Genomic DNA, 25955 nt, shown 5'->3' with positions numbered 1-25955 from the left:
TACCTTTACTGCATTGTAGAATTAATGCAGATTTAGCTATCATGGCTCAATGCTATGGATTCTTGGGAGTTGTAGTTATGTAAGGTCTTTAGCCTTCTCTGCCAAAGAATCTCAGAGCTTGCCGAACTACAAATCCCAGGATGCCATAGCATTGAGCCCTGGCAATTAAAGTGGGGTCAAACTGCATTCATTCCACAGTGGTCGAAAACTCCAAAAAGGAATTTCCTATAACGTAACGAGTGATTTTGTTCGCCAATAGCGTCACGGAATTAAGATTTATTGGACCAATGGAAAGCTAGCATAACCTTCGCCTACCCGGCGCGCATGCGCACGACAGAGCCGTGGCCGCTTGCTTTTCCAAGGCGTTGTGTCACGTGACGGGACGCCACTCTTCCCCGGAAAAAAGGGGCAGAGCGCGTTACGCTCTCCAGAAGGGCGGAAGTGACGTGTCCTGTGAGCAAAGCTCTCGCCTTGACGAAGGCGAAGCGACGTCGAAGGCGAAGAGGCGGAGGGAGAGAGTGTGGGGAGGTGGATAGCTCTGGGGCCGGAAGTGAGCGCGCCGAGGGGAGGCTGAGGAGGGGCGGCGGAAAGGAACTTTTCTTCGACAGCTGGGCGAGCGAGAGGGAGAAGCGGGCGAGCCCAGGATGGAGTTCAACCACATCCTGAGGGTGGCCTCGGAGCAGCAGGGGCTCAGCGCCATGCCGGTGAGCGAAGCGGGGAGGGGCGTCATTCTGAGGGAAAGGCGAAGGAGAGTCTCCCCTCTTGAAATGTAGGCGCGTTTCAAGGGAAGGGGTGGGGGTGCGGAAGAAGCGTCTCTTTTCGGGGGTTCACACGTACACATGTAGGCCCTCTTCTCCGGCTCCAAACCCTCCCAGCACGGTTAGCGCTGACTCCTCGGTCCCTTTGCTCTGGGTTTGGCGCACAGGGTGCATCTGAGCTGCCGAATTAATGCAGTTTGTCACCACTTTAACTGCCATGGCTCACTGCTATGGAACCATGGGAGCTGTAGCTTGGCGAGGGGTCAACACGCTTGAGCGGAGAAAGCTAGGCATCTTGCAAAACTACAGCTCCCATTGTTGTAGATGATATGAGAGATAACACCAAGAGCGATCCTTTCAGAGGCCAAAAAGTCCGGTTTATTATATTCAGCTGAGTCTCTGGTCTGGAATTTCTTCCAAAAACAAACCAGAGCCCCGATCAAGGCGTTGACATTGCCTTTTATACATTTTCAGACAAAGAACATGCTTCTACGTACATCTCGTCATCAGTACGTCACTTCACATGCTTACATACATGGGCATAAATATGCACGTATCAGCATTTTTCTATCTAAGCACTCTAAAGTCACAGGCACCAAGAGAAATCCATCAAGAGACCTACTTTGACCTGTCTGCTCTCCTCCCATTAGCTGTACTAGGATCCAATTCACACAGGAATGTATACATAACAGGCCCCCTTTCTCCCTGCCCTGCCAGCTTGTACGTTTGTACAGAATCTAGCACACAGAGAGTCTGATTTTTCTACATTTAAGTGCTTCTAATGTGCATACAATATATGTCTAATCTATGTTTTCCAGTTCCTCATCACTATGGGATCATGGTGATGAGCCATGGCTGTTGAAGTGTGGCTCTGGGATTCTTCTGTTGAAGTAAGGATTCTCGACAGGAAGAAGCCAGGCCTTGAGGCCACAGGGCCATCAAATGCTAATCAAGGTGATTAATTACAACATCCACATTGGCCTCCAACAGACAAGAGTTCTTTCTCCCACATTCCACAGATATATAAACCCCCACTTGCCTGGTTTTCTATATGCCTCACACCTCTGAGGATGCCTGCCACAGATGTGGGAGGAAACGTCAGGAGAGAAAGCTTCTGGAACATGGCCATACAGCCTGAAAGACTCACAGCAACCCTGTGTCATCTTTAGGTTGCTGTGAGTTTTCCGGGCTGTATGGCCATGTCCCAGAAGCATTATCTCCTGACGTTTCACCCACATCTATAGCAGGCATCCTCAGAAGTTGTGAGGTCTGTTGGAAGCTAGGCTAGTGAGGTTTATATAACTATGGAAGGTCCAGGGTGGGAGAAATAACTCTTTGTCTGCTGGAGGAAAGTGTGAATGTTGTAATTAATCAGCTTGATTAGCATTTAATGGCCTTGCAGATTCAAGACCTGGCTGATTCCTGCCTGGTGGAATCCTTTTGGGGGGTGTTAGCTGGCCCTGATTGATTCATGTCTGGAATTCTTCTGTTTTCTGAGTGTTGTTCTTTATTTATATCCTGATTTTAGAGTTTTAGAAATACTGGTAGCCAGATTTTGTTTATTTTAATGTTTCCTCCTTTCTGTTGAAATTGTCCACTCTAACAACCTTCATGTAAGAAGCCGTTGAAATCCACAAATATGTGGACAATTTCAACAGAAAGGAAGAAATGATGAAAATGAACAAAATCTGGCTACCAGCATTAAAAAATCCCTAAAATCAGGACAGTAAGTAAAGAACAACACTCAGAAAACAGAAATTCCAGACATTAATCAATCAGGGCCAGCTAACACCTCCCAACAAAGGATTCCCCCAGGCAGGAAGAAGCTAGGCTTTGAAGCTGCAAGGTGATTCAGTGCTAATCAAGGTGATCAATTAGCCCCATTCACATTTGCATCAAGCAGAAAAGTTCTTTCTCTCACCCTGGTCCTTCCACAGATATATTACCCAATTGCCTAGTTTCCTGTATGCCTTACAACCTCTGAGGATGCCTGCCATAGATGTGGATGAAACGTTAGGAAGGAATGTTTGTGGAACATGGCCAAACAGTCTGGAAAACTCACCTCAACCCAGTGTTTCTGGCCATGAAAGCCTTCGACACCACATATGTCATGTTTACTTCACTGCCCTGGATTTGGCTACAGGGCATCTCTACACTTTAGAATTAATGCAGTTTGACACTGTTTTAATCCTTACGGCTCAGTGCCATGGAATCACAGGAGTTGTAGTTTGCTGAGGCACCAGCACTTTTTGGCAGAAAAACCTAAAGACCGTGTAATATTACAACTCCTGGTATTCCATGGCATTGCACCATGGTGGTCAAAGTGGTGTCAAACTTTATTCATTCTACAGTGTAGATTAGGTATGGACAAACTTCGGCCCTCTAGGCATTTTGGATACCTGGGGCTCATCATTACTGGCTTTTGGCTCAAAAAGCCTTTTCTATGTGGAAGGGAGAAGATCACAAGTGGGAGCTAATCTTCATCCTCCAGCAGATATGTAAGCTTATCTTCAAGTTGCATCCTCTGTTCCTTTCCATCCTTGTTGCAGGTTCTTCATAAAAGGACATTTGCTCTCTTTTTCTCAGTTTCCACCTTTCTTTGTAATTATGTTTAAAATCCCTTTTAAAAGGCCAGTCTTGGTTACTGATATATTTGACGTTAATGTAAACATAGTTCTCTCATTGAATTAAAATCTCATATCTTATAAACCACTAGTATTAGAGATTTAGGGCCCTTCCAGATAGGCCGTATATCTCAAGAACTGACCCCAAGTTTTCTGTTTATCCCAGATTATCTGACAGTGGGGACTCATATAATCCAGTTGAAGCAAAAACTTGGGATCAGATTCTGAGATATAGGGCCTGTCTAGAAGGGCCCTAATATTGAGAATTTTTGTCAAGGGAGAATGTGAAGTTGAGAATACAAAGGGTAGAGGGAAATGTATGCATATCCTTTCAGTTAGTTAGCTGAATTCATTCGTAATTATAGGTATTCAACTTTTATCACTGATTAATGAACCCTAGAGGCCTCTACATGGACCTCATGCTAGGCATTCCTAGTTTATATTGTACTAATTTAGAAGGATCTCTTTCAGCTTTCTGTAAACATGTAGTAAATATGTTGGGTAGTAGAATTTCCTTTTGTCCATTTTTGCTGGCTAAACCAGAAATTACTTTATTTTGCTTATTTATCAGAAATACGTTTGGAGTCGGTTAGGATAAAAAGTCAGTTAAAGGGTCAATCATAAGAGAAAATAAACCCTTAATTTCACCTTCGTTAAGACTATTAATTGTTAATTTGCTTTGATCTCAGTTTTCATAAGTTGTTTATCTCAAATATGTATTGTATTCAATATATTGTTCATATGTGGGTGCGCATTCTTGCTGCTGCTTGTCTGTCTTATCTAAAAGTTAATTACATATAAACAAAGGGAATATGTCTACTTGGGCTTCACACATATTATAGTTCTAATGTCTTTGACTTTGATATGAATTACAGTAATTAAGTTTTGTGTTTTATAACTACCTGACTTATTCAAATTTAATTTAGATTCTTGAGTATCTTAAACTGAAAATGAGTCCAAGTATAGATTAAGTATATTTTTGGTTGCTATCTCAAAACTACAATTGCAGTGGAAATTCTACTAAAATGAGATCTATTCCTTCCCCTCAACATCCTTAATGAGAAAACTGCCTATCAGTTCATACACTTTGTTTCCTGCCATATCTCATCTTTCATTGTAACCTTTGCATTTCCTCTTTGGTTAACATATGGTCCTGATTAGAACTCATTGGGATATGATCCTCTTGTGCTGTATTCCTCTGTAAAGTACTATGATTATTAATGGTGTTTTATAAACATGAATATCTAAAAGGTGAATTATTAGTACATAAACATAAGGAGTACTAATGAGGGTTCAGACGAAGAGTAAGATTTTCTAAACTTACATTTAAAGTTTCAAAACTGTTTTTTGAAAAATATTTTCAGCTAAGTTTTTAGGTCGTGCATCTCAGTATGTTAATTTGTAATGAAGTAAGATATTACAAGCAAAATAAAAGGAGGATCCAGTATAGAAACCATTTATTTTTTTAGAAATTTAATGCATGACCCATTACTTCAGCAATACTAAGTGAGGAGCAATGCCTCTTTAGCAGCCTTCCTCCACCTAGTCTTCCAGATCTGCTCCAGATGGTTGGGGAAACCCCTTAGAGCAGAGAGGAAATCAAGGGGAGTGTCATGTTGTTCCAAGGGTAGTCTGCTTAGTGTAGTATGAGATCCTGATCACACTGATTGTGCCTTCCAAGTTTCCTGTTGATGTAGGGTGACCTCATGATTTTCATATAGGTCTTCTTACTCAGAAGTGGTTTGCATTGCCTTCCCCAGAAATGCAGCCAGCATACCATATCTTGGCATCACAGCCTGTAGTTTATGCAGTACTAGTACTAGTACTGCATAAAGTAGTTTATGCAGTACTACTTTAGGTACCTGGCAATGCTTGGGTTAGGTAGTTTGTAATGTTATTTATTACAAATGCTATTGTTTGTTTTTTGAATTTATGAATAGTCCCATTAGAAAATGCATAAGGATGTGGGTGAACTACAACTTCCATCATTCCAGGTCCACCCCTACCCCCTAAACACTGCCAACAATAAAAGTTGGTCATGATGGTTATGTGTACCAAGTTTGGTCCAAATCCTTAATGCCAAACCCCAGCAGTACTAAATGTTGATCATGATAGGTATGTGTGCCCAGGTTTGGTTGAAATCCATCGTAGGTGTGGTTCAAAGTGCTCTCTGGAGGTCCCCCCTGGATGTGTGGTGAACTGCAATTCCCATCATCCAGGATCAACCCCACCCCTCCAGTATTTTGTGTTGGTCATGTTGTGTATGTGAGCCAGTTTGGTCCAGATCCATCATCGATGGGGTTCACAGTGTTATCTGGAAGTTTTCCCTAGATGTGTGGTGAACTGCAATCCCCATTATCCAGGATCAACTCCCCCCCCCCCAAAAAAACCAAAAAAAAAACCGTCCAGTATTTTCTGTTGGTCATGATGGATCCTTGTACCAAGTTCGGTCCAGATCCGTTGTTTACAGGAGTCACAGGGCTCTCTGGAAGTGAGAGCCATCTTGGAAAATACATATATAGATACATACATACATATTTTGACTTTTATATAGAGAGATGAGTAGAAAGCAATATACTCAAAATATATTATTAAATTGTTCTGTATCCTGCTTTATTTTCAGAAAAATATTTTTCTGTCTAATGAAGACATCTTATTAGCATTCAGTTGTAATATACTGTTCAAACCTTCACTAATTTTGGCAGGAGAAGCCTCTGTAAAAATTATGCATTATGCATCTATAAAAACAAACATAGTAAAGGTTATGTGGTGCCACTGTTTCTTTATTTAACAAAACATTTCTTAAAACACTGTAAAACAATAATATAAAAATGTAGGACAATAGAGCAGTTGCATAGCTAAATTAATAATTGGGGGAGAGCTTGTATAAATTGTAATAGTTTTCTACTTATACCAAAAAAGAAATATTGTCAGTGAATGCCTTATCTTTGCTGAAGGAAACTTGCTACTACACTGAAAATTAGCACTGAGTAGTCACAAAGTGAACATTGAAAGCATTTGCACTACCAAATCTTCCATTTACCATTGTGATTAGGGGAATTCTTGAAACTGAAATGTAAAAAAAGTTAAGTTTTCATGCTTTAGCTATTAGTTTGAATAGGTAATTTGCAACTTTGTACTGTAAAGCTTTTGTTTACTGGTAGTACTGAGCCCTCCTGCAAATTCATAATACACTAAAGAGAAAAGAGTCCCATGAATCCTCCTGACCTTATGTTCTTTTGGGCATAGGATAGATTTCAGCATATGTTGCATAAAGAACAGCTGCAAGGCTTGTGTATGCATCTAAAAGAAAATGTGTTCAGTTATATGTGCTTTTCTTGTCTTTTGTGGAAGCTGTCAATATGTATTTTAAAAAACAGATGTTCAAATAGTATATTCAGTGTGATCTCGGGGAGAGGATTTAAAGACAGCTCAATATAGAAATATAATTATTTAAAAAATTATTTTAAAGTGCTCATGGTTAAAACAGAAAAAGGGGTTAGACTAGAATTATATCCATACTGTTTAGTTTTGGATGTTGTGCACTTCAGCCTAAGGCTGCAGTCCTTAGCAACATACATCTGGGTTCAAAAGTTTGCTTCTGATGAGGACAGTCACCTTTCAATAGGATCAGTGCTTTATTTAGTCTCTTTTTGTTGAAAGAGTACCCCTGGAGCCTTCCCACTAATTTGGGAATGAATCCTGCTTATTTCATGGGATGCATGTATTACGTATATAAAATGCATGTATTATGTATATTATCCTCAAAGTAATATCAAATTTGAGACCTATATGATCAATTACTAAGGAATAAGCCAATGTATACTTATTGTAAAAAAATGGGGTGGCATTGAAGCTTTTTATGATGTTTTAAATGTTTTTAGTTTTTAATGCCTTTTGTATTGTATTGTTGATGTGATGGCACTGTGTTGCCAATTTGTAAGCCGCCCTGAGTCCCCTAAGGGAGAAGGGTGGGGTAGAAATACCGGAAATAAATAAATAAATAAATTCTCTTGATTTCTCATGGAGAGAATGCTTGATATAACAGCTTTATAGCAATACAGTAATAGTATTGCATCATGTCTCACTGAAATTCTAGACCTATCTCCCTTGGGAAAACTACAATAAGAAATAAATACCGTTTTTAAAGTGACACGATTAGTAATGTGTTTAGTGATACTCATATATAAGTCAAGATATTGTAGTCAAAATATCAGGTCATCATATCAAAATTCATAATTTTGGCCCCAAAAGCTGCCCTTATATAAGCTACTTATACATGATATTTTAGTTACTAGAGATCTTCAAAATCTGACCTGTGAACAAATGCCTCTATTAGCTGTGTTATCTTTTTACTCTCTAATAGTAACATATGGCTTGTATCTTTCACCCATCAAATAGTAACACAATAGCTTTTATAGCACAAGAATTGAAACCGGCTATATATAACACAAGAGAAGCCCCGGTGGCGAAGTATGTTAAAGCACTGAGCTGCTGAACTTGCAGACTGAGAGGTCCCAGGTTCAAATCCCGGGAGCGGAGTGAGCGCCCGCTGTTAACTCTAGCTTCTGCCAACCTAGCAGTTCGAAAACATGCCAATGTGAGTAGATCAATAGGTACCGCTCCAGCAGGAAGGTAACGGCGCTCCATGCAGTCATGCCGGCCATATGACCTTGGAGGTGTCTATGGACAACGCCGGCTCTTCGGCTTAGGAATGGAGATGAGCACCAACCCCTAGAGTCAGACATGACTGGACTTAACGTCAGGGGAAACCTTTACCTTATATATAACACAAGAACTGAAACTTGAGAGATTGTTTCAACTTTTTCCAGCTTCATTGTTGTTTTGTGCTATGAGTAGTTTTGAACTTAAAGCAAGGTCAATCAGAGCTTAGAGAGATCTTTGTTATACGAGAGTTGAAAAACTGTTTTGAAACTGAAAAGCAGGTGCTGTTTTCACTTTTGGGGTTTTTTTTTGGTTGAGGGTAAATCTGTTTATAAGGGAAGGGAATTGGTTTGAAGTTAACATTGCTAGAGGTTGTAATTTTTTATTAATATTTCAAGACATGTATATCCTCTTTTTTAAATTAGTTTTTAAGTTTTGTGATTTTCAGTTCATGCTTATCACTTAAAGGTCTTGTGCTTTGCAATAACAGCAGTTTGGGGTGTTTGCATTGTTATAGCATTCAACCATTACAGTGGTGATCTGGCCCTGCTAAGAGATAACAAATGTTTACAGTTTCCAAAAGCAAGAATAACCGAACCTTTTTTTTCTTGACTAAAAAGACCAACTTTTGTTTTATGAAACAGAATGGAATAACAGTGCTGTCCCCTTAATGGTAAATTAATATCATTTAATAAGGTAACTGTATAAGAGTTCCATGCCCCATACAAGCTGTATACTTTAAGACTAAATGTAAGGCTATATTGATAGTAAACCCAAATAGTGATTCAGAACCTAAATATATATTTATTGTACAGGTGGAAATGTAACCATAGCTCAGTTTGTGAAAATAATGAAAAGCCTCCATGTTGCTTCTTTTAATTAAAGTTATGTGGAAAACATAGTATTTTTGAAAAATAGAACTGTTACCCCCAGAAAGCTGATTGGCTTTTGATTTTACAGATAAGGAGGAGTCCACTGTTGGGTGAAACATACCAGCTTTAGAAACAATGTGGTCAGGCCTATAGCCTCATTTGCAATAGTTATACCAGCAAAATGCCCCATTGTTTTAAAATACAGTGAGTATTAGCTTATTTGTAGTGATACGTTTTTTTGGTTTGGTTTGCTAAAGCCCTTCAATTTTCCTAAAGAGAAGTGTGAGAGAAGGGCTGTTGGATATGATTTACTCTTGCATCAGTCTACATCTTTATGAAGTGAGGAAGCAACAGGTTATACTGCAGTTTTTGTTAAGGTAGATCTTAACATGAGGGAACCCCTATCACAGTCATCAAACACACTGTGGAAGCAAGTGTTTAAAAACTTGGATTTGCTATGAATTAACCTTATTTTTTGTCTTTGCAGAAAAGATATAGTTTGGCAGTAGGCCCCCCTAAAAAGGATCCTAAAGTTAAGGGTGTTCAGTCAGCAGCTGTGAGAGCTTTCCTCAAGCGACAAGAAGAAGAACAGAAAAACAAGGGTATTGTCTAAAATTACTTTTATTATCCTCAGAGACCACTGTCAGTTACTCACTCTTTGTACACGTTCCATTTGGAAGAACATTTAATGTGTTCTAAAGTTATTGTTGTCCTTTTGTTTTAAATGTTCAATGGCTTCCAGTGTCAAATTAAAGCAGTAACAAATCTGTCAAAAGTTGATAATTTTATAGTACCTTTTCCATATTAATGCAGAATAGAAAATAAATCCACCTATGCACTGAAGAGCCGTTCTAACATTGAGGCCTTCAAAAGCATAGCAAACTTTTTTTTAAATTCCAAACTATTATTTTTCTCCGTCTATAGAAAGAGCAGCAGCTCCCTGTGCTGCCATATCAGCATGGCTCTTTGAAAGTCCCCTCAGAGCAATTAGCCATGTGGAATCAGGGGCTGCTGTTTATAAAACTGAAGCCATACCCTCCTGGGTATGCCAAATTAATTATGCAGCTATTTGGATCCCAGCCGCAGTGTGTAAAGGGAGGTTATTAATTAATTTCTGTGTTGACCCCAAGTGTAATGTTTAAGTTTCATCTGCATTTTGATTATTTAAGTATTGTATAGCCAGAATATAAATGCTGAGCATTATCTTTATGGTATTCACTAGTTACTACAAAACCTATATACTGCAAATATGCAAGACTTCTAAACCATAAAAGAACAATTTTTATTATGAAACTTTTCTTCTTCCCAGTTCTTGAGGAAAAAAGAAGAAAAGAAGAACTTCTAGCTAAGCGTGTTGAATTGAAACATGACCGAAAAGCCAGAGCAATGGCTTCACGGACAAAGGACAATTTCTGTGGCTATAATGGAATTCCTGTTGAAGAGAAACCCAAAAAGAGGCAGGGCCGTGGAAGCAGCTTTGATAGGAGCCCAGAAGGAGTTGAACACATGACAGGTGATGAAATGGAACAGTATGAATATGGTCAGACAGAATCTGAGCATGAATTAGAAGAGCATGAAGAAAAACCAGCCAAAGCATCAGTGAAACCAAAGGCACCTCTCAAAAGTGCACCTCCAGCAATGAATTTTAATGATCTTCTGAAATTGGCTGAAAAAAAACAGTATGAACCAGTTGAAATTAAAGTAGTGAAAAAAACAGAAGAACGGCCGATGACTGCAGAAGAACTGAGAGAGCGGGAATTTTTAGAACGGAAAAATCGAAAAGGGGTTGCAGTGAAAGAGAAGAGGGTAGAAAAAGAGATGAAACCTATAATTGCATCCAGTTCTTCCAAAAAAGAAATTTTGCAAAAGGCATTAAAAAATGCTAAACTAGGCAGACATTCAGCAGATAAACATACTTTATCTAAAGGAAGTCTTCCCTCACACAGTGGTGGTGATAAGAAACCCAAAGGACCAGAACTAATTGAAAAGCAGTCAAAGCTGTCATCTTCTTCCAAACCTAACCACATTGAAAAAGTAAAGCCTTCAGCAACTAAGGGGTATTTAAAAAACCCGAAGAGTAGCAGTGAGAGTAAACTTGTATCCAGTGAGGGGGGGAGGTTAGGACCTAGTTCCCATACTCAGGTCTTGAAAAGAACTCCAAATGGAACTGTCAAACAACCTCCTGCTAATGAACCTAATCTAAAAAAAATGGCTAACTCTATGAAACCAGCTAATGTGGCTTCTTCCCAGCATGAAAATGTGAAAAATTCAATTTCCAAGCCAGTAAGCAGCAGTTCAGCCACAGGAGTACCTCTTTCACAAACAAAGAGCAGTTCACGTACAGGGCCAGGGAGGCCAAACAGCAGTTTGGTTACAGGGCATGGGTCAAAAATTATGGCTCCAGGGCAAACAGGAAACCGCTCAGGATTAGGGCAGCAGAGCAGCAGCTCAAATGTGGCATCTGGCCGGCCAGGCAGCACCTCAGGCACAGTGTCTGGCCGGCCAGCCAGCAGTTCAGGACCAGGGCGTTCTGCCAGTAATCAAAGTGTAGGACCTGGACGGCCAAGTTGTAGCCTGAACACTGGACTGGGAAGAAGTAGCACCTTGGGATCAGGGCCAGGCCGGCCAAGCAGTGCTTCTCTTGGAACTCTAAAACCAAAGTGCACTGTTGTATCAGAAACAATCTCTTCTAAAAATCTGGTCTCAAGGCCCAGCAGTACCCAGATGAATGGAATGAGGCCATTTCCCCAGCAAAGACCTGGAATCTCCCCACAAGGTATTGCAACAGATTGATTATTTTAAATTGGCTGATACACATTTTTTGGGTTTTTCCCCCTATGTATGTTAATTAAAACTATTCGAAGTTGCAATCTCAAATACACTGAAGAATAATCCTCATAATATTAAACACAAATTTATTCTATTTCTCCAAAAGGTAATGGGCATCTTAACCCATTAAATATTTACTTGGATTTAAGGGCTCTTTCACACCATAGAATTATAGTGCTGTGATTCCAAGTATACATAAAAGTATAATGTGGGAAATAATCTACATCAAACTTGGGCAAATCACATGATTGTGTATTTGAAAAATTGTAGGTGAACTTAATGTGACTGCTGGTTTGTGTAAGTTCATATAAATACATGTGTGCATGATGAATCCTAAGAGTATTTAATATAATTTATTAGACTTTGTGACAGACAATTCTGGAGTGGTTCAGAAAATTCCCTTGATAATAAAGCATTGCAGTTATTTCTGTTAGGGAGGAAATTACCATTTCATTGTAGGCCACCTTCATCTTTGTGGAAAACAGCAGTGACATGAACAATACCATGCCCCATAGCAAACCTTTTCTGCTCACTGCATTTCTATGTGGCACCATTTCCACAAGAAGAAGAAAAGCTGCTCAGCCATTCTGAAAAGGAAAAGGATTCTGCAAACCAACGAGTATACCAATACTATTTTCCATTTGAGCATCTCTTTAGCCAAACACTGTACCCAGTGCCGGATTTACCATTGTGCTTAGGCGTGCTTTAAAAAATTGGCAGGAAGATGGTTCCTTTGACTAATGAGGTTAATCTTCCTGCCAAAAAAGTTTTTTTTATGATGTTACTTATGTGGTTCAATTCTAAATTTGAAGGCATTCTGTTTCGGAGCGATTCCAAACACAATAGAGTTGATAGTCTATGGGAGTGTGCCACAAAGCAGGCAGTGTAGGCTTACCTCCTTCAGGGCCTAAGTCAGGGGCCTTATAACGTAGCTAGCACAGGACCTCATTTATCCTAAATTCAGCACTAACTGCAGAGTTTTTGAGATCTGCTATAATATATCAAGTAAAAAAACAAATACAAAAGCACTACAGTTGTACATTATCATCATTAATCCAGTAGTATTGGTAAAATGCTGTAATTTCCTCCTGCCTTTCACTTCTAAGACCTTTACAGTGATCCAATTTGTTGTTTTCGATGCTCTATATCTGAACTGTGAAGCTTCATGACAACAAATGTTTTGGATGGATATATATATATCAATGCCACATTGATACTGTTTTATAAATCTGAATATTCTTTCCTCTAGGTTTTCCAAGACCTTCTCTTCCACCTATTACTTACAAAAGGCAATATGAAGATGATGATGAATATGATTCTGAAATGGAGGATTTTATTGATGATGAAGGAGAGCCCCAAGAAGAAATTTCTAAGCATATTAGAGAAATATTTGGTTATGATCGAAATAGGTGAGCAAAGAAGCCTTAGGTGTTTTTGCCATTATGTGTGAGCTGTTCAGCTCTATTAACATTTATGTAAATAGCATAAAATGAAACAAAAATTTGCATGGAAATTTTTAAAATCAAAACAAAATGGTGCATATTTTTTATCTTGCTTAGAAGAACAAAAATTGAACACGAGTTCTTTATGGCTTCTGTCCATTATCACTTGCAGTAAAATACCCAGAATAATTATGTGTCTCACACAACATAGTTCAGGGTCTTGATTCTCTGAATGTGCTAAGGTTTACACAACATTTTGCAGGGTTGTGATGTGTGTGTGTGTAAATGTGTGTGTGACCTGTTTCATAGATTTTAGAAAAATGTGGATATGTATTTGCATGCACAGACAATATGCCTAATTGATAAAATACATGAGAGCATGAGATCAGCGAAGTTTAAATCACCAGTCCTAGCAAACACATTTGGTATAGCTATTGTTAGGTATAACACTGGGAAAATCTGTTTTGGTTTAAGTATATTTGCAGTTTGGAGTTTGAAATGCATTCATTTATATTCTTGCAACTCTGAGAATGCCCCATACTACTTCTAGGTATAAAGATGAAAGTGACTATGCCTTACGTTACATGGAAAGCAGCTGGAAAGAGCAGCAAAAGGAGGAGGCAAAGAGGTAAGCATTAGAGTTATATCTATCCAGTTCGTTAATGCATTTTGGTTTCCTGAACCCAAAAGAATATTCAGGTAATTCTAAAAAATGATTAACCTATAGTCTTCTACCACTTTTCATTTTGTAAATTCATTTCATATTTATTTTTACATTTCTGTAGTATCTTAATTATATCCTCAGTTAACAGAAAGTGTTGAAGAAGCTTATGCTCTGATATAGAAATGAATTTTAAAATATTCAAAGACTGAGGTAGAATTAGACCCTGAATCCTCCATGCTTTGGAGAATGTCAAAATATTATGTATATACGATAGTATCACAAATACAGAGAATGCTGGGGATTGTGTACTATATTTGTCATACTTGGAATGAGGCATAATATTGCTTTAATAAATACCTGGCAGTGTGGCATACAGTGATTCCATGGGGTTTAGTCATGTCAGCATGAAGTATGAATATCAGTCCTGTGTTAACATTTGTGGTAGCAACATACTTATCCATTTTCAAATTAATGAGCTATGCTTAATCATTTTAATGAAAGTGTGTTTAAATGTGAATCAAATACATTGGAAAATAAGGACAGCCAAGTTCTAGAAATGTAACACATTTAGTCTCTACCACAAGGGTTTAGCACAGTCAAAATTAGTGTTACATGGCAAATGCAGAACAATTTTATTTGTCTCAGTGTTCACAGTTGAAACTTTGACTCAAAGCTAGTTTTCTGTTCTAGAAGGCTGTAGTTTTGATATATACTCTTATGTCACAAACTACACACCTTGACTGTTTAGACCAGTGCTTCTCAACCTGTGGGTCCCTAGGTATTCTGTCCTACAGCTCCCAGAAATCCCAGCCACTTTACCAGCCGTTAGGATTTCTGAAGAAGACCAAAAAACCTGGAGACCCACAAGTTGAGAACCACTGGTTTAGACCTAAATGATTGGTTCCCTAAACTAATGAACAGAATATTTTGTCTCGGATATCTGATCATGATGACTAATATCAAATATGGGATGACTCATGTGTACCTTTGTTTCTTATTGATGGCTAGCAACCAATGAAGATCCAACTTCATGGGCAAAGCTTTAACAAAGCACAGTCAGTGATTCTCAGTGGGTCCAGTTCTTAAATTCACATATAAAACACTGATTGAGGACATAAAACTAAGAAATATGACATGTGTAAATAACGTCTAAGAATGCTATTTTGACTATTCTTTCTGTATACTGGGGCTGCTTTTATATGATATTGTATCATGACTTATTAAAAAATTACTAGTTACAATTAAATTGAGAGATGCACTCATTTGGAAGTGTAGTTGGCTGAAGCTTCCCATTGAATGTGTGCTTTGTGGCAAATACATTTGTGGAATATTGTGTCCAATTCTGGGCACCGCAATTTAAGGAAGATATTGACAAGCTGGAATGTGTTCAGAGGAGGGTGACTAAAACAAGCCCTGTGAGGAGCAGCTTAATGTAGACTGAGAGGAGAGATGATGGCCATGTATAAATATGTGAGGGGAAGTCATAGGGAAGAGGGAGTGTGCTTGGAGATGTGGAACAATGGCATCAAATTACAGGAAAGAAGATTCCATCTGAACATTAGGAAGAACTTCCTGTGAGAGCTGTTCAGTAGTGGAACTCTGCTGTGGAGTGTGATGGAGGCTCCTCCTTTGGAGGCTTTTAAACAGAGGCTGGATGGCCACCTGTCAGGGACGCTTTGCATGTGATTTTCTTGCTTCTTGGCAAGGGTTTGGACTGGATGGCCCACGAGGTCTCTTCCATCTCTATGATTCTATGAAATGTGATTTGGCTTTGGTGTAGTGTTTAGGATGGAACTGAGAAATTGACTTCATAATTAATACCCAGCTACAAGATTGCCTGGGCTCAATAAAAAAAAATCATGGTACTAATTTTGCTTAAAAGAACAGATTAAGCTTGTGTATCCCCAACATTAATCCCACATTCTGAATAGCAAGTCATCTTGTAATATGCCACATAAACATCTGTGGATCTAGAAGACACACTTTGCATGTGTCTCTGCTCCGTACTGCTGTTTTTAGAAACTGCTACATTTCAAGCCTCATGTGTCTTAGAAAGATAAGTTAATATGATTTAGTTTGTGTTTGGTCATTTGCCACAAGCCTTCACTTCATGTGATGTAAGCCTTCCCTTTATCACAGAATAGAAACAACATAAACTATTCCAGTGCTGTTCCATTTCTTGAAATATTTGGGGGTTGTCAACATCCAACCCTTTGTAAAATGGCCAAAGCTACCTTGAGGCTGTCTGATTCTGGTAACTGGGAGGCGGGGGGGAGGCGAGGTTATTCTAACTTGGGTTTCAATCTGTTTAGGATTGTTTGGGTCAAAATTACCTCATAATTTTAGTGTTAATATCTATTTGTTCTTTAGCTTGAGGCTTGGAATGCAAGAAGATCTGGAAGAGCTGAGACGTGAAGAGGAGGAACTAAAACAGAAGAAGCAGACAAAGAAGCTAAGAACACATTAACCCATTTGCCATAACTGATTTTCCACTATTCTTCCTTTCTCCCACATTCTTCTACTTCTTCCAGATTTCAGCCATGGTTATATTTTGCATATGAGAGAGAAACTGTGTAGAGCATGTAAACCTAGACAATATGACTTGGATTCACACTATTTCTCAGCTGGGTTTTGCAGTCATTGGAGGACCATGACTTGAACAGGTTGTTGTTTCCCCACCTCCCACCAGCAGTCCCCATAAGCACTGCCCCTTCTGTTCAGGAATAGGGGGAGGAAGTGGTGGTAGTGAGGGCTCCAAGGAGGTAGAAAGTTAGGGAAAAAATGGCACCTCTACTTCCTTCCTCTATCAGGAAAGCATTCATCGAAGCCCAGTTTTCTTACTAAATGAAGGGATCTTCTTTGTACAGTGGATGTCAGGATGCGATTGCTGATTTCTTGGTTTTCCCAACCCTTATCTACCTGCCTAGATTATCTTTTTACAAAATAAAAAATGCTCTAATGGAGGATATTAGTTGGAAAAATTGAAATGAATGATACTACTGCCTGAAGTAGTACAAGGATGTCAGCAGACTACCGACAGACTATGCACTGACTTGCAGCAAGTGGGCCTACACAATATGCCAGTCTGCATTCTTAATTTTACTTTAAAATTGAACAGTGTCCATATTCTCTTCTCTTTTTAAAAATTCATGTTGTTCCACATCAAGATTTAGAAGTTGTTGGGTTTTTTTCCTGCTCAGTAAAGCATAGATTTAAAACATGTAGCTGATGTTATTTTGAAAGCAATATTAACATGTACTGTGATTTCTGTTTGAAAAAAAATCTGAAAAAGCAAAAATACACTGAAAAATCAATAACTTTGATTTCACAAATTAGTAGGTGGGCCCTATCCTCCTGCAAATAGCTTAGTCAGCAGCACTAAGCATGAGGAAAGAGTCAGCCACTTCCTATTTGACAACATAAATCCACTCTTCCCCCTTGCTAAGCCATCTTGCTGACTCTAGATATAGGACTGGGGTTTTTTTTTCCTGTCCAGATGAATCTGTTCTCTTGGGAAATTGGGAAAACCTGCCCTGTTTTCCTGTGCTTTAGGTTGGAGTCTGCCTTCAGGCTCTGAGAGTTTGCTGTTTGATCCTTTTCTCCATTGCAGAGAGTTGAATTGAGCTGTTTCAATCATGCAGAAATGATATGAATAGAAATGGGACCAAATTATGAGTTTGTCTCTTAGGCCTCAATTTCATTGCCAAAAATAATTTTAAAACCATCCTGAAACATGCAAACTTTCTATTTTATGTTGTTTCTATGGTTTGGGCCAAACTACATTTCAAGAATATCTTTAGGTATAATTAAAATGTAGTTTCCCCCATTTTTAGTTTTCTAATTGCAGATGAGATGCTTGTTGTGTAACCTCCAAATACTTGCATTGTATATTACAACTAGTATTGGGCTTTTCCAGCATAAATGCTGATTGGATTGACATTCTCTATACCTGCTTGAGAAAACTGATAAATAGATTGCTAGAAAAGAGAAAATTTTTTATAGCTGATTAAAAATGCATTTTATCTCTTTCTGAACCATTGGTTACACACTGATTTTGAGCTATGCACTTCAAATTAAATGTGTCCATAGTAAATGTGTTTATGTAGCAAGAGATACATGTTCATTCAGTCCTACACAATTGTACTCTGCAATTTCAGTCCCATGTTTTATTTTTATTTCTACTAAAATCCTCCACATTTTCAAATTTGACATTTGAGTATTTGTGGATTAAATTGAAATGTTATCTCTAGGACAGTAGTGTATAACCTGTGGCCTTCCAGATGTTTGGGCCTCCAACTCCTAGAAACCATAGCCAGATTGTACAATTGGAATTCTGGGAGTTGAAGTCCAAAACACCTGGAGGGCCCCAGACTGTGCACCACTGCTCTAGGAATATCTAAGTCCCCAGTCCTCCTTTGTGGTCAATTTCTATTGGAAGCTTATCTCAGTGCTATGCTGAAAAACCTAGAGATTCATAGAGAGGCGTTTTTCATTTTTACATTAACAGAGATTTTGTACTCCTAACCCCAGTGAATGTGGAAGGCTGACTATATTTCAAGTAACACTTTTATGAACTTAATATTCTTCTAAAACAATATAAATTCAATTCCAAAAACTACAATTGATGGAGTCTTGGCATAACAGCCAAGCAACATGGTATTTTGGCAAGGAGTGGCTAGGGATTAAATAACTGCTGGTAAAAATAGATTTGTCATAAATATCTGGAAAGCATGAATTCTGTATTTTAATTCTGTGTCAACACAAGAACAGCTTAGTCAGCAGAGCTGATATGTAAACCATTTAAACTTTTTAGTTCAAAGAAATGCATATTTTGAAATAAAATAGATGGGCATGCTGCTTACCAGGAGCTCTGAAGTTTACTGTTTTTCCTACTGCTATTTTTCCAGAGCTGCTTTTCTATATATGCCCAAACTAATCAGTTTTGCTATAACCATTATATATACAAATAGGTGTCCTTCACAAGCAACCATTTATCATTTTTCTCATTCAAAGTGATGACTGTTGGAAATATGGCTTAAGTTGCTATTCATTTTATAGTTCTGATGTGAAAAATATAGCATCAGTCCAGATATTATTTCTAACAAGCCTTGGAACTTGTAGGGAATGTATAATAGTGCCCTATATAGGGCAGAAACCCCATATATAATCCACATTTGGTTTAATGGTTTCTTTCAAGTTCAGACTTTATTCTGAAACACTTCAGTGCTTTTCCTGCATGGCAGGGGGTTGGACTAGATGGCCCATGTCGTCTCTTCCAATTCTATGATTCTATGAGTGTTGCTCCTAGTAACCTATCACTTATTACAATGTACTTTTTATATAGTACTCTGAACCCCTGAGTAATTTTGCATTCCAAAGGCAAAGTCTTATAATTGTATTCTCTTTTCAGATGATGTGCTCTTGAACACTTTCCCCCTTAATCTTTCATATTTCTTTATCTTACATATTAAAAATGGCCACACTGATATCAATAGTAAAATAAAATATTCAAGGTTTCTCCTAAAGTAAATAAAATATTAAATCTAAAAAAAGTTAGAATATCTTCTTTGCTGAGATATCGAACATTGTTAGCAACTTATATTATGAAAACTAACTTGGGTTGCATATTTGTTCAGTGATTAGATAATGTGCCTTTAAAAACATATTATACTTATTTTTATGATTGTCGAAACAGGGGTAATTCTGCTGTCAAATTTGTTGTATTGAATAATTGAATAATGTGAAATAGGTAGTTTTTCATAAAGCCCTTCCAGGTCTTGCTTTGCACAAGTACAGTAGTTAGTATTTATTGATATAACTAAACAAAAATTAAGGGCACTTTATATTTAACAAAATGTTTCATTTTACAATTGTCTTCTAAATATTTTGTTAAGTCTGTACTTATACCTTTTTTACAGAAGTATCTGTCAGAGACCAAGGCAGCAAGTATTCGTTATCAATGAAGAACACAGATTTTTAAAACAGAGCTCTTTCAAAATCTGTAGAATTGTATTTTTATATAAGATCTCATTTTTGAGTTTGCTTATCTAGTTTTTATTTGGCTTTTGCTTTCTGTAATCTTAATTGCCCCTAAATTGTGTTTTTACATATATAGCAAGAGACCAAAACACATTGGAAAGAAAATGCAGTCTTGAAGAGACTAGTGAATAAATTGTGATGACTATGTTGGGATTTTTATTTATTTTGTTGAGTCAGAGTGATACAATCAAGTGTTAGCATATAACAAAGGATGTTTCTAGAGTCCACACTATGTTTTCATTAACCTCATTGTGTTTTACACAATGTGACAAATCAGGTAAAAACTGTTAAGCATAATCTTTTTTCTGGTGCTTTTGAATTCTCTCGCATAGGCACAATGAAGGCTGAAAGAAGTGATGTATATAATAACATTAAACATCTTATTGAAATTTTCATCAGTCTGCTTTAATTTGAAGGAGGAGATGCTAAAGTGCTGTTGTACCCCTTTATCTGAGACTCATAAAATATTGCTCCTTATGAAGAAATCTTTGAGTTTTTATTTTGTCAAGAATGTATATATGGGGAAAACAACAAATTATAAACAAATGATATTAAAATTGCCAAGTCCTAAATTAGATCTAATATAAAAAGCTTTACATGATGGGCTACAATACTATAAACAGTTGTATACATTTGTAAATAACATATCTATGGTCTGTTTTTAAAACTGAAATGGGTTTCAAAAGAAGTTCATAGTAATACCATGAGATTAGCTTTTTGGTTCAAACAGCAGAAATTACACCAGGGTTTCTATAATGCTTCTATATAATTCTGTTATTTGAATTTTGCTTTTTGTTCTTGCATGTTATAAACTGCTTCTCTAAGTCTGTAAAGGAATAAGAGCAGAATGTTTAAGGACATTTTTGAATTCAGTACTTATCAGCATCATAAGGTGTTGTGTACAATTTAAACTAAAAGAGGTACATTTCAGCACATCTCAGCGTAACCTTATTGGGATGTGGAAACAGGTGAACACTCTTTTACTGCCTGGAGATTTTTAGAACGGGGTTGCTGATAATGAATCTTCAGATAGTATTGGAGCAACAAACCTGAAAAGTGCAATAAATTTGTTAAGTACTTTGTATTTTTCTGACACTCTTTTAGTGTCAGAAAATGCAGACATGCATCAAAGGCTTTGTGAGGTGAAGGGGAATGAAACTGAGTCCAGCTAAGGCCTTGAGAGACTTCACCTTGCTCCCTGCCATTATCTAACCCCACAGTCGCCCTTCTGTCACGTAACTTTATTCAGTAGCTAGTCATCCCTCCTTTGTATCCCATAAAAAAGATTTGTTGTTTGCATATTTAATAGCTTGATCACCCATAGTCGAAACATCCTGTATTTGGAAATGGTTGAATACTGCCTTTTCCCAATGTCTTGCAATAATAAAGTTTCTAACAGATAGTAGCAAATGATATTACACTGTAAGAGAAGCTGCACTGCAATATATGACTGGAAGCTATAACTATTGCTTGGAAGAAGCACACACTGAGGCACACAAGTGAAAATGAAGTAGTTTGCAGATAGATGTTCCAAATTTGGTGTGAGATCCTGCACGTATTATGCAGTGCTATGCACTGTATAAAGAGTTCCATCTCTTGCATACAAAAGAAAAGCAGCTCATTTTCAGGTCTGTCCAGATGTAAGAATTTATTGCCTGCCTGTGCTTCAGCAAGGTGGTAAATTAACTGACACAAAACATAGACAGGGCTCAAAGGTAATTTCAAAGAGCCCTGTCCTTTTATGATAGCCCTGCATCATTTTAACATGTTTGGTTGTGTTTCAGTACTGCATCCATTAGCTCTTGAGCACTCCTAATGTCTCCTTTCTCATTGATGTTTTAAGCTGCACTTCAGAACTGGAACTTCTTCATTGCTTTTCAGATATTCAGGAATTTTGCCCTGGGCGGTGTCCATCTTACATATGATGGCAATTAATGCTTACCACTTTCATTTTTTGCTGGTTCAGCCTGTAAACCAAACATGCAGAATATTACCAAGTGATCTGGAGAAAAGGGTTTCAACAGCTTGGCCAGGGCTCATTCAGATCAGGGTAATGTGGTGAGAAATAAAGTTTTTTCCCCCTGACAGTACTAAAATATGAATTGGTGGTGTCATTATTTTCCTTGCCTGCTCCATAAGAAATTAGAAGTGGTGTGTTTCTAAATTTTAGTATTAAGCCATTCAAATTTAGTAACTCCACCTCCATTGTTTAATTTTTAGCTGTTAATACATACAATTAGGATAATTGATCTAGCTTACATGTTACTATTTTTACCATTTTACATCTTCTATTTTTGTTCTTGCCAGCATGAAGAACAGCTGGCATGTTCTGCAGGGTAATGAAATTCACATTTTGATAACTAGGCAGTGAACATACAAGAGAGCCAGTATGGTTCTAATGGTTTGGGTGTTAGACTTGGACTCTGAGGGGCCAGGTTCAAGTCTTCACTCAGCCATAGAAATTCACTGGACAACTATGCCATAGAGAAAGGCGATGGCAAACATTAGTCTTTATAGGGAAAACCTATTATGTTGTTGCCATAAGTTGGAGCAAACTTACAATTAGATCAAGTTGCAACTGTAAGGGGTAAGTCTGAATGTGTATGTGTGTTTGTGTGTAGCCCAAAACTGAAATTCCATTTGCTATCCTGCTTCCACCATCAGGAATGTATTCACTATGGAATGTGAAAAATATGAATCAGAAGACAATAGAAATTAAAAGATAAAACCATGAAATATACTGCATAAATATTGCAATACTTTGGGTGACAGGACACCAAGGACTTTAGTAACCATTGCATCACTAAAAAGTTATACTTAAGATTTCATGAAAAAGGCCAAGTTCTGAGGTTTTTAATTTTGAATATGTTTTGATGGATTTTAACTATGATTTTTTTGTTGCTGTTCGTGTTTAATTTAAAGGTTGCATATTTGTATATTTTAAATTGTATACAAATTCTTTTATGTCAAGTGGCTTTGAGTCCCCTTTGGGGAGATAAAGTGGGGTATAAGTAAATATAACAACAACAACAAATAACTGTTGGAGACAGATTTGGACTACTTGGTTAAGGGAGAAACTTACACAATTACATATTACAATAGACAAATATCAGTTTGCTGCAATCTCTTGAAGATTTCGTACATTGCATCTAAATGAAACTTTGTGAGTATAATGTGCTGACAAAGTATAATTTATTTGCATCTTGCTATTAAAAATGGATCTTGAAAGATGATGGAATGATGCCCTAATGCTCTTCTGAAATAGAGCAGTTCATTATGTATTAGATATACAAATTGACATTCACTTTTATCTTCTACAGGTGGCACTTGGTTCTCAACAGTCATGCTTAGAATAATAGATTTATTTAGTTCTGTATTACAGCAGTCCTTTCAACTTGGCCTCTCTAGAGGATTGGGCCTTCAACTCCAGATAGCATGCTCAATAGTAAAGTGATTATGAGAGCATTAGTCCAAAATATCAGAAGAACATGAGTTGGAAAAAACTGTTTATGCAAATCAATACACTTCAGTTAGCCTAGCTTTTATTTCATATAAAACCCTGAATTCTCAGGAATAATTTATACATATGCGTAAATATTTCAGATTATCAATTTTAGGTGGTGTTGATTTTGATTGGGTTTTACGCATTCTCAAAGGACACACACCTCTCACTGAATACAGTATGGGCTTGTGGAAAAAATATGGTAGAACAACCAAGTTATATGTAAAGACTAGAGAGAGACTTGGTTTCAAGGCTAATCAGAGCTCGGGAGGCTGTAATAGGTATCTGTAGGGGAGAAAATGTATCAAAAGTCAGATTTGCCTCAGATTCAGTCAGTGTGAATTTAATACAAAAGATGCCTGAAGTTGGAATTGAAAACCTTGATCTGATAAAGATGGAGGGCAAATCTACACTGACCACTTATGGCAGAATGGGCCTAGATAATCTCCATGATATCTCCCAACTTTGGCTCCATTCGGAGTATCTTCCAACTTTGGCCCATGATGGAACTGGCCACAACTGTTTTCACTGCCATCCCATGTTTTGTGGACTCAGGCAGCTTGGAGACACAAAATGGCACTTAATGTCCCCTCCTGCTTTCTATGCTGTGCTGCTCTACAGCCACAACATGGGTTCTACCTGTCTGCCATCACATACAGTGATGTCAGCTGGGGTAATGGGGAGAGGGAATGAGGTGAGGAGTGATTGCTCCCTATTTCCTCCCTTGTTCCCCTGGCTGATGTCACTGCAGGTGAAGGCAGACCATTGGAACCCATGAGGTGGCCAGAGACTTCCATGACATGGGGGAGAGGAGGGGATGGTAAGGGAGATGATCCAGTGTGTCCAGCACACTGTTGGGACTCCCTCCCACCTTCACAGCAGCTGGAGGAATGCCAATCCTACACCATGCCGGATCAGCCCCAGGGTAGCTGTGCCCAGAGTTTGGGATTTGAACAAAAAGGCGGAATTACCCATGGTGCTGGGGAATTTAAAGAATTCAATAGTAAGAGTTCAATATATTTTCCTACTGTGTTCCCTTTTTCTGGCTGGCTGTCAAACCGGAATTGGAGTCAGGCCACATGTACCAAAAAGTCCACAAGTCCACTTTGAAGGGCTCATCCTGAGGCCCAGTAACCAAATCCAGCCAGGGATTAATTGGGGGAACAATCACAGGGTGACTTTCAAGAATCTTGGGAGTTTGAGTTTTCCAGCCTGGGTAAAGAGATCTGGCGCACTGTCTTTTAAATGTGAAACTATGATAGTAGCATTCTTTATATGAAACCGAACACATAACAATGGTCTTAATTCATCCCAGATTTGTGACAAATTCTTTAATTTTGCATCAAATTGCATAGATAAAATTTTATGACACAATTTATATTTCAAAATGTTCTCACCTTGGATTTTGGTATTCTGTTCATCAGTTCTATAGCCAAAAGGTAGATGATCCAGGTAACAATGATCATTGTATGGTTTCTCACTTTAGGAGTATAACTTGATATGGCCAATTTTTGACCAAAAGATTGATGCAGGATATCACCTTTCAGTGGATTTTAAGCAGATCAGTACTTTGGCTATATTGGTGGCTCTCTATGATAGACCAACTGTGCAGTGAACTTGATTGTGACATCATTTTCTATGTAACAGTTGCCCTCAAACAGAATGACAGTTGTAAATAGTTTCTCGGATACATGCTAAGGTAGTTCATAGATTATTTTAAAACTGTAAAGGTAGAAGGAAACATAAGATTTCTCTTTGAACCTCCTTGGTTTTCAGATTTCATAGTCTAAAAAAGAGAAAAAAGGCACCACTTGTAAAAGTGTTATGAAAATGATGACAACCATCTTCCCAGTTTGTTTGTCAATTCAAATTCCTTCTTTTTACATATCTTGGTTTATTTTGCAATTTTGACAACTGTGATAATAGAAACTTGTTTCTGTGGCCCTCTTAATTCCTTAAATCAGTTCTTTGTTTGATGGGTTCTTTCACCTTCATTGTATCTTGAATGTGCTTCAAATTTTCATATGTCTTTCTCTTTATATTAAAGTTTTGTTATATAAAAACCCACTCATCAATGCTCTGAATTGTGTGAATCAGGAATATTCTACTTAATCAATGTCTGACTAACACCAGGATGACGGCAGAAGGTACCCACCTACTTGATTTAATCACATGTACCTTACACAGATGAGCAGTACACCTCCACTTAGGGTGCATCTACACTGTAGAATGAATGCAGTTTGACACCATTATCAGCCATGGCTCAGTGCTATGGAATTATGGAGTTGCAGTTTTGCAAGGTTTTCAGCCTTGTCTGTCAAAGAGTGCTTGTGCCTTATCATACCACAAAACCCCATGATTCCATAGAATTGAGTCATGGATGCTAAAGTGGTCTCAAGGGGCATTCATTCTGCAATGTAGATGCATCCAAAGTTGCTCATTCCCAGCTGCACAAATCAACATTGAGTATGCGCCCCATAAATATCTGACACACACTGACACTATAATGCAGTTTGCATCTGATTTGAGAGAAACAGGTTTCACTGTGCGGGTGATCATA

General features: G+C 38.0%; 1 protein-coding gene and 1 long non-coding RNA gene across 2 annotated transcripts; one reads left to right on the top strand and one right to left on the bottom strand.

The window, feature by feature from the left end:
- Positions 1 to 434: 434 nt before the first annotated feature.
- spty2d1 (SPT2 chromatin protein domain containing 1) lies at positions 435 to 20286 on the top strand. Its single transcript, XM_003214811.4, has 6 exons — positions 435 to 704; positions 9407 to 9521; positions 10229 to 11695; positions 12998 to 13157; positions 13741 to 13818; positions 16225 to 20286. Exons 1-6 carry the CDS (start codon positions 645 to 647, stop codon positions 16319 to 16321), a joined length of 1977 nt encoding a protein of 658 aa, XP_003214859.1. The 5' UTR covers positions 435 to 644; the 3' UTR covers positions 16322 to 20286.
- Positions 20287 to 21526: 1240 nt separating this feature from the next.
- On the bottom strand, positions 21527 to 25471 carry LOC134295375 (uncharacterized). The gene is made up of 2 exons (XR_010001920.1): positions 24793 to 25471; positions 21527 to 21860 (listed from the first exon to the last, which is right to left on the bottom strand). It is a non-coding gene; the product is annotated as an uncharacterized LOC134295375 (long non-coding RNA).
- Positions 25472 to 25955: the final 484 nt, after the last annotated feature.

This window comes from Anolis carolinensis, chromosome 1, assembly GCF_035594765.1.
Source record: "Anolis carolinensis isolate JA03-04 chromosome 1, rAnoCar3.1.pri, whole genome shotgun sequence".
Classification (NCBI taxonomy): domain Eukaryota; kingdom Metazoa; phylum Chordata; class Lepidosauria; order Squamata; family Dactyloidae; genus Anolis; species Anolis carolinensis.
The sequence above is the reverse complement of the archived record's forward strand: the minus strand, read 5'-3'. Positions and strand labels throughout refer to the sequence as shown.

What these genes read in the sequence shown, in the direction of transcription:
- spty2d1 (XM_003214811.4), top strand. Translation starts at nt 645, where the DNA reads ATGGAGTTCAACCACATCCTGAGGGTGGCCTCGGAGCAGCAGGGGCTC. An exon ending in ACCTGGAATCTCCCCACAAG is followed by an intron (nt 11,696 to 12,997) that starts GTATTGCAACAG and finishes TCTTTCCTCTAG; the next exon opens with GTTTTCCAAGACCTTCTCTT. An exon ending in TTTGGTTATGATCGAAATAG is followed by an intron (nt 13,158 to 13,740) that starts GTGAGCAAAGAA and finishes TACTACTTCTAG; the next exon opens with GTATAAAGATGAAAGTGACT.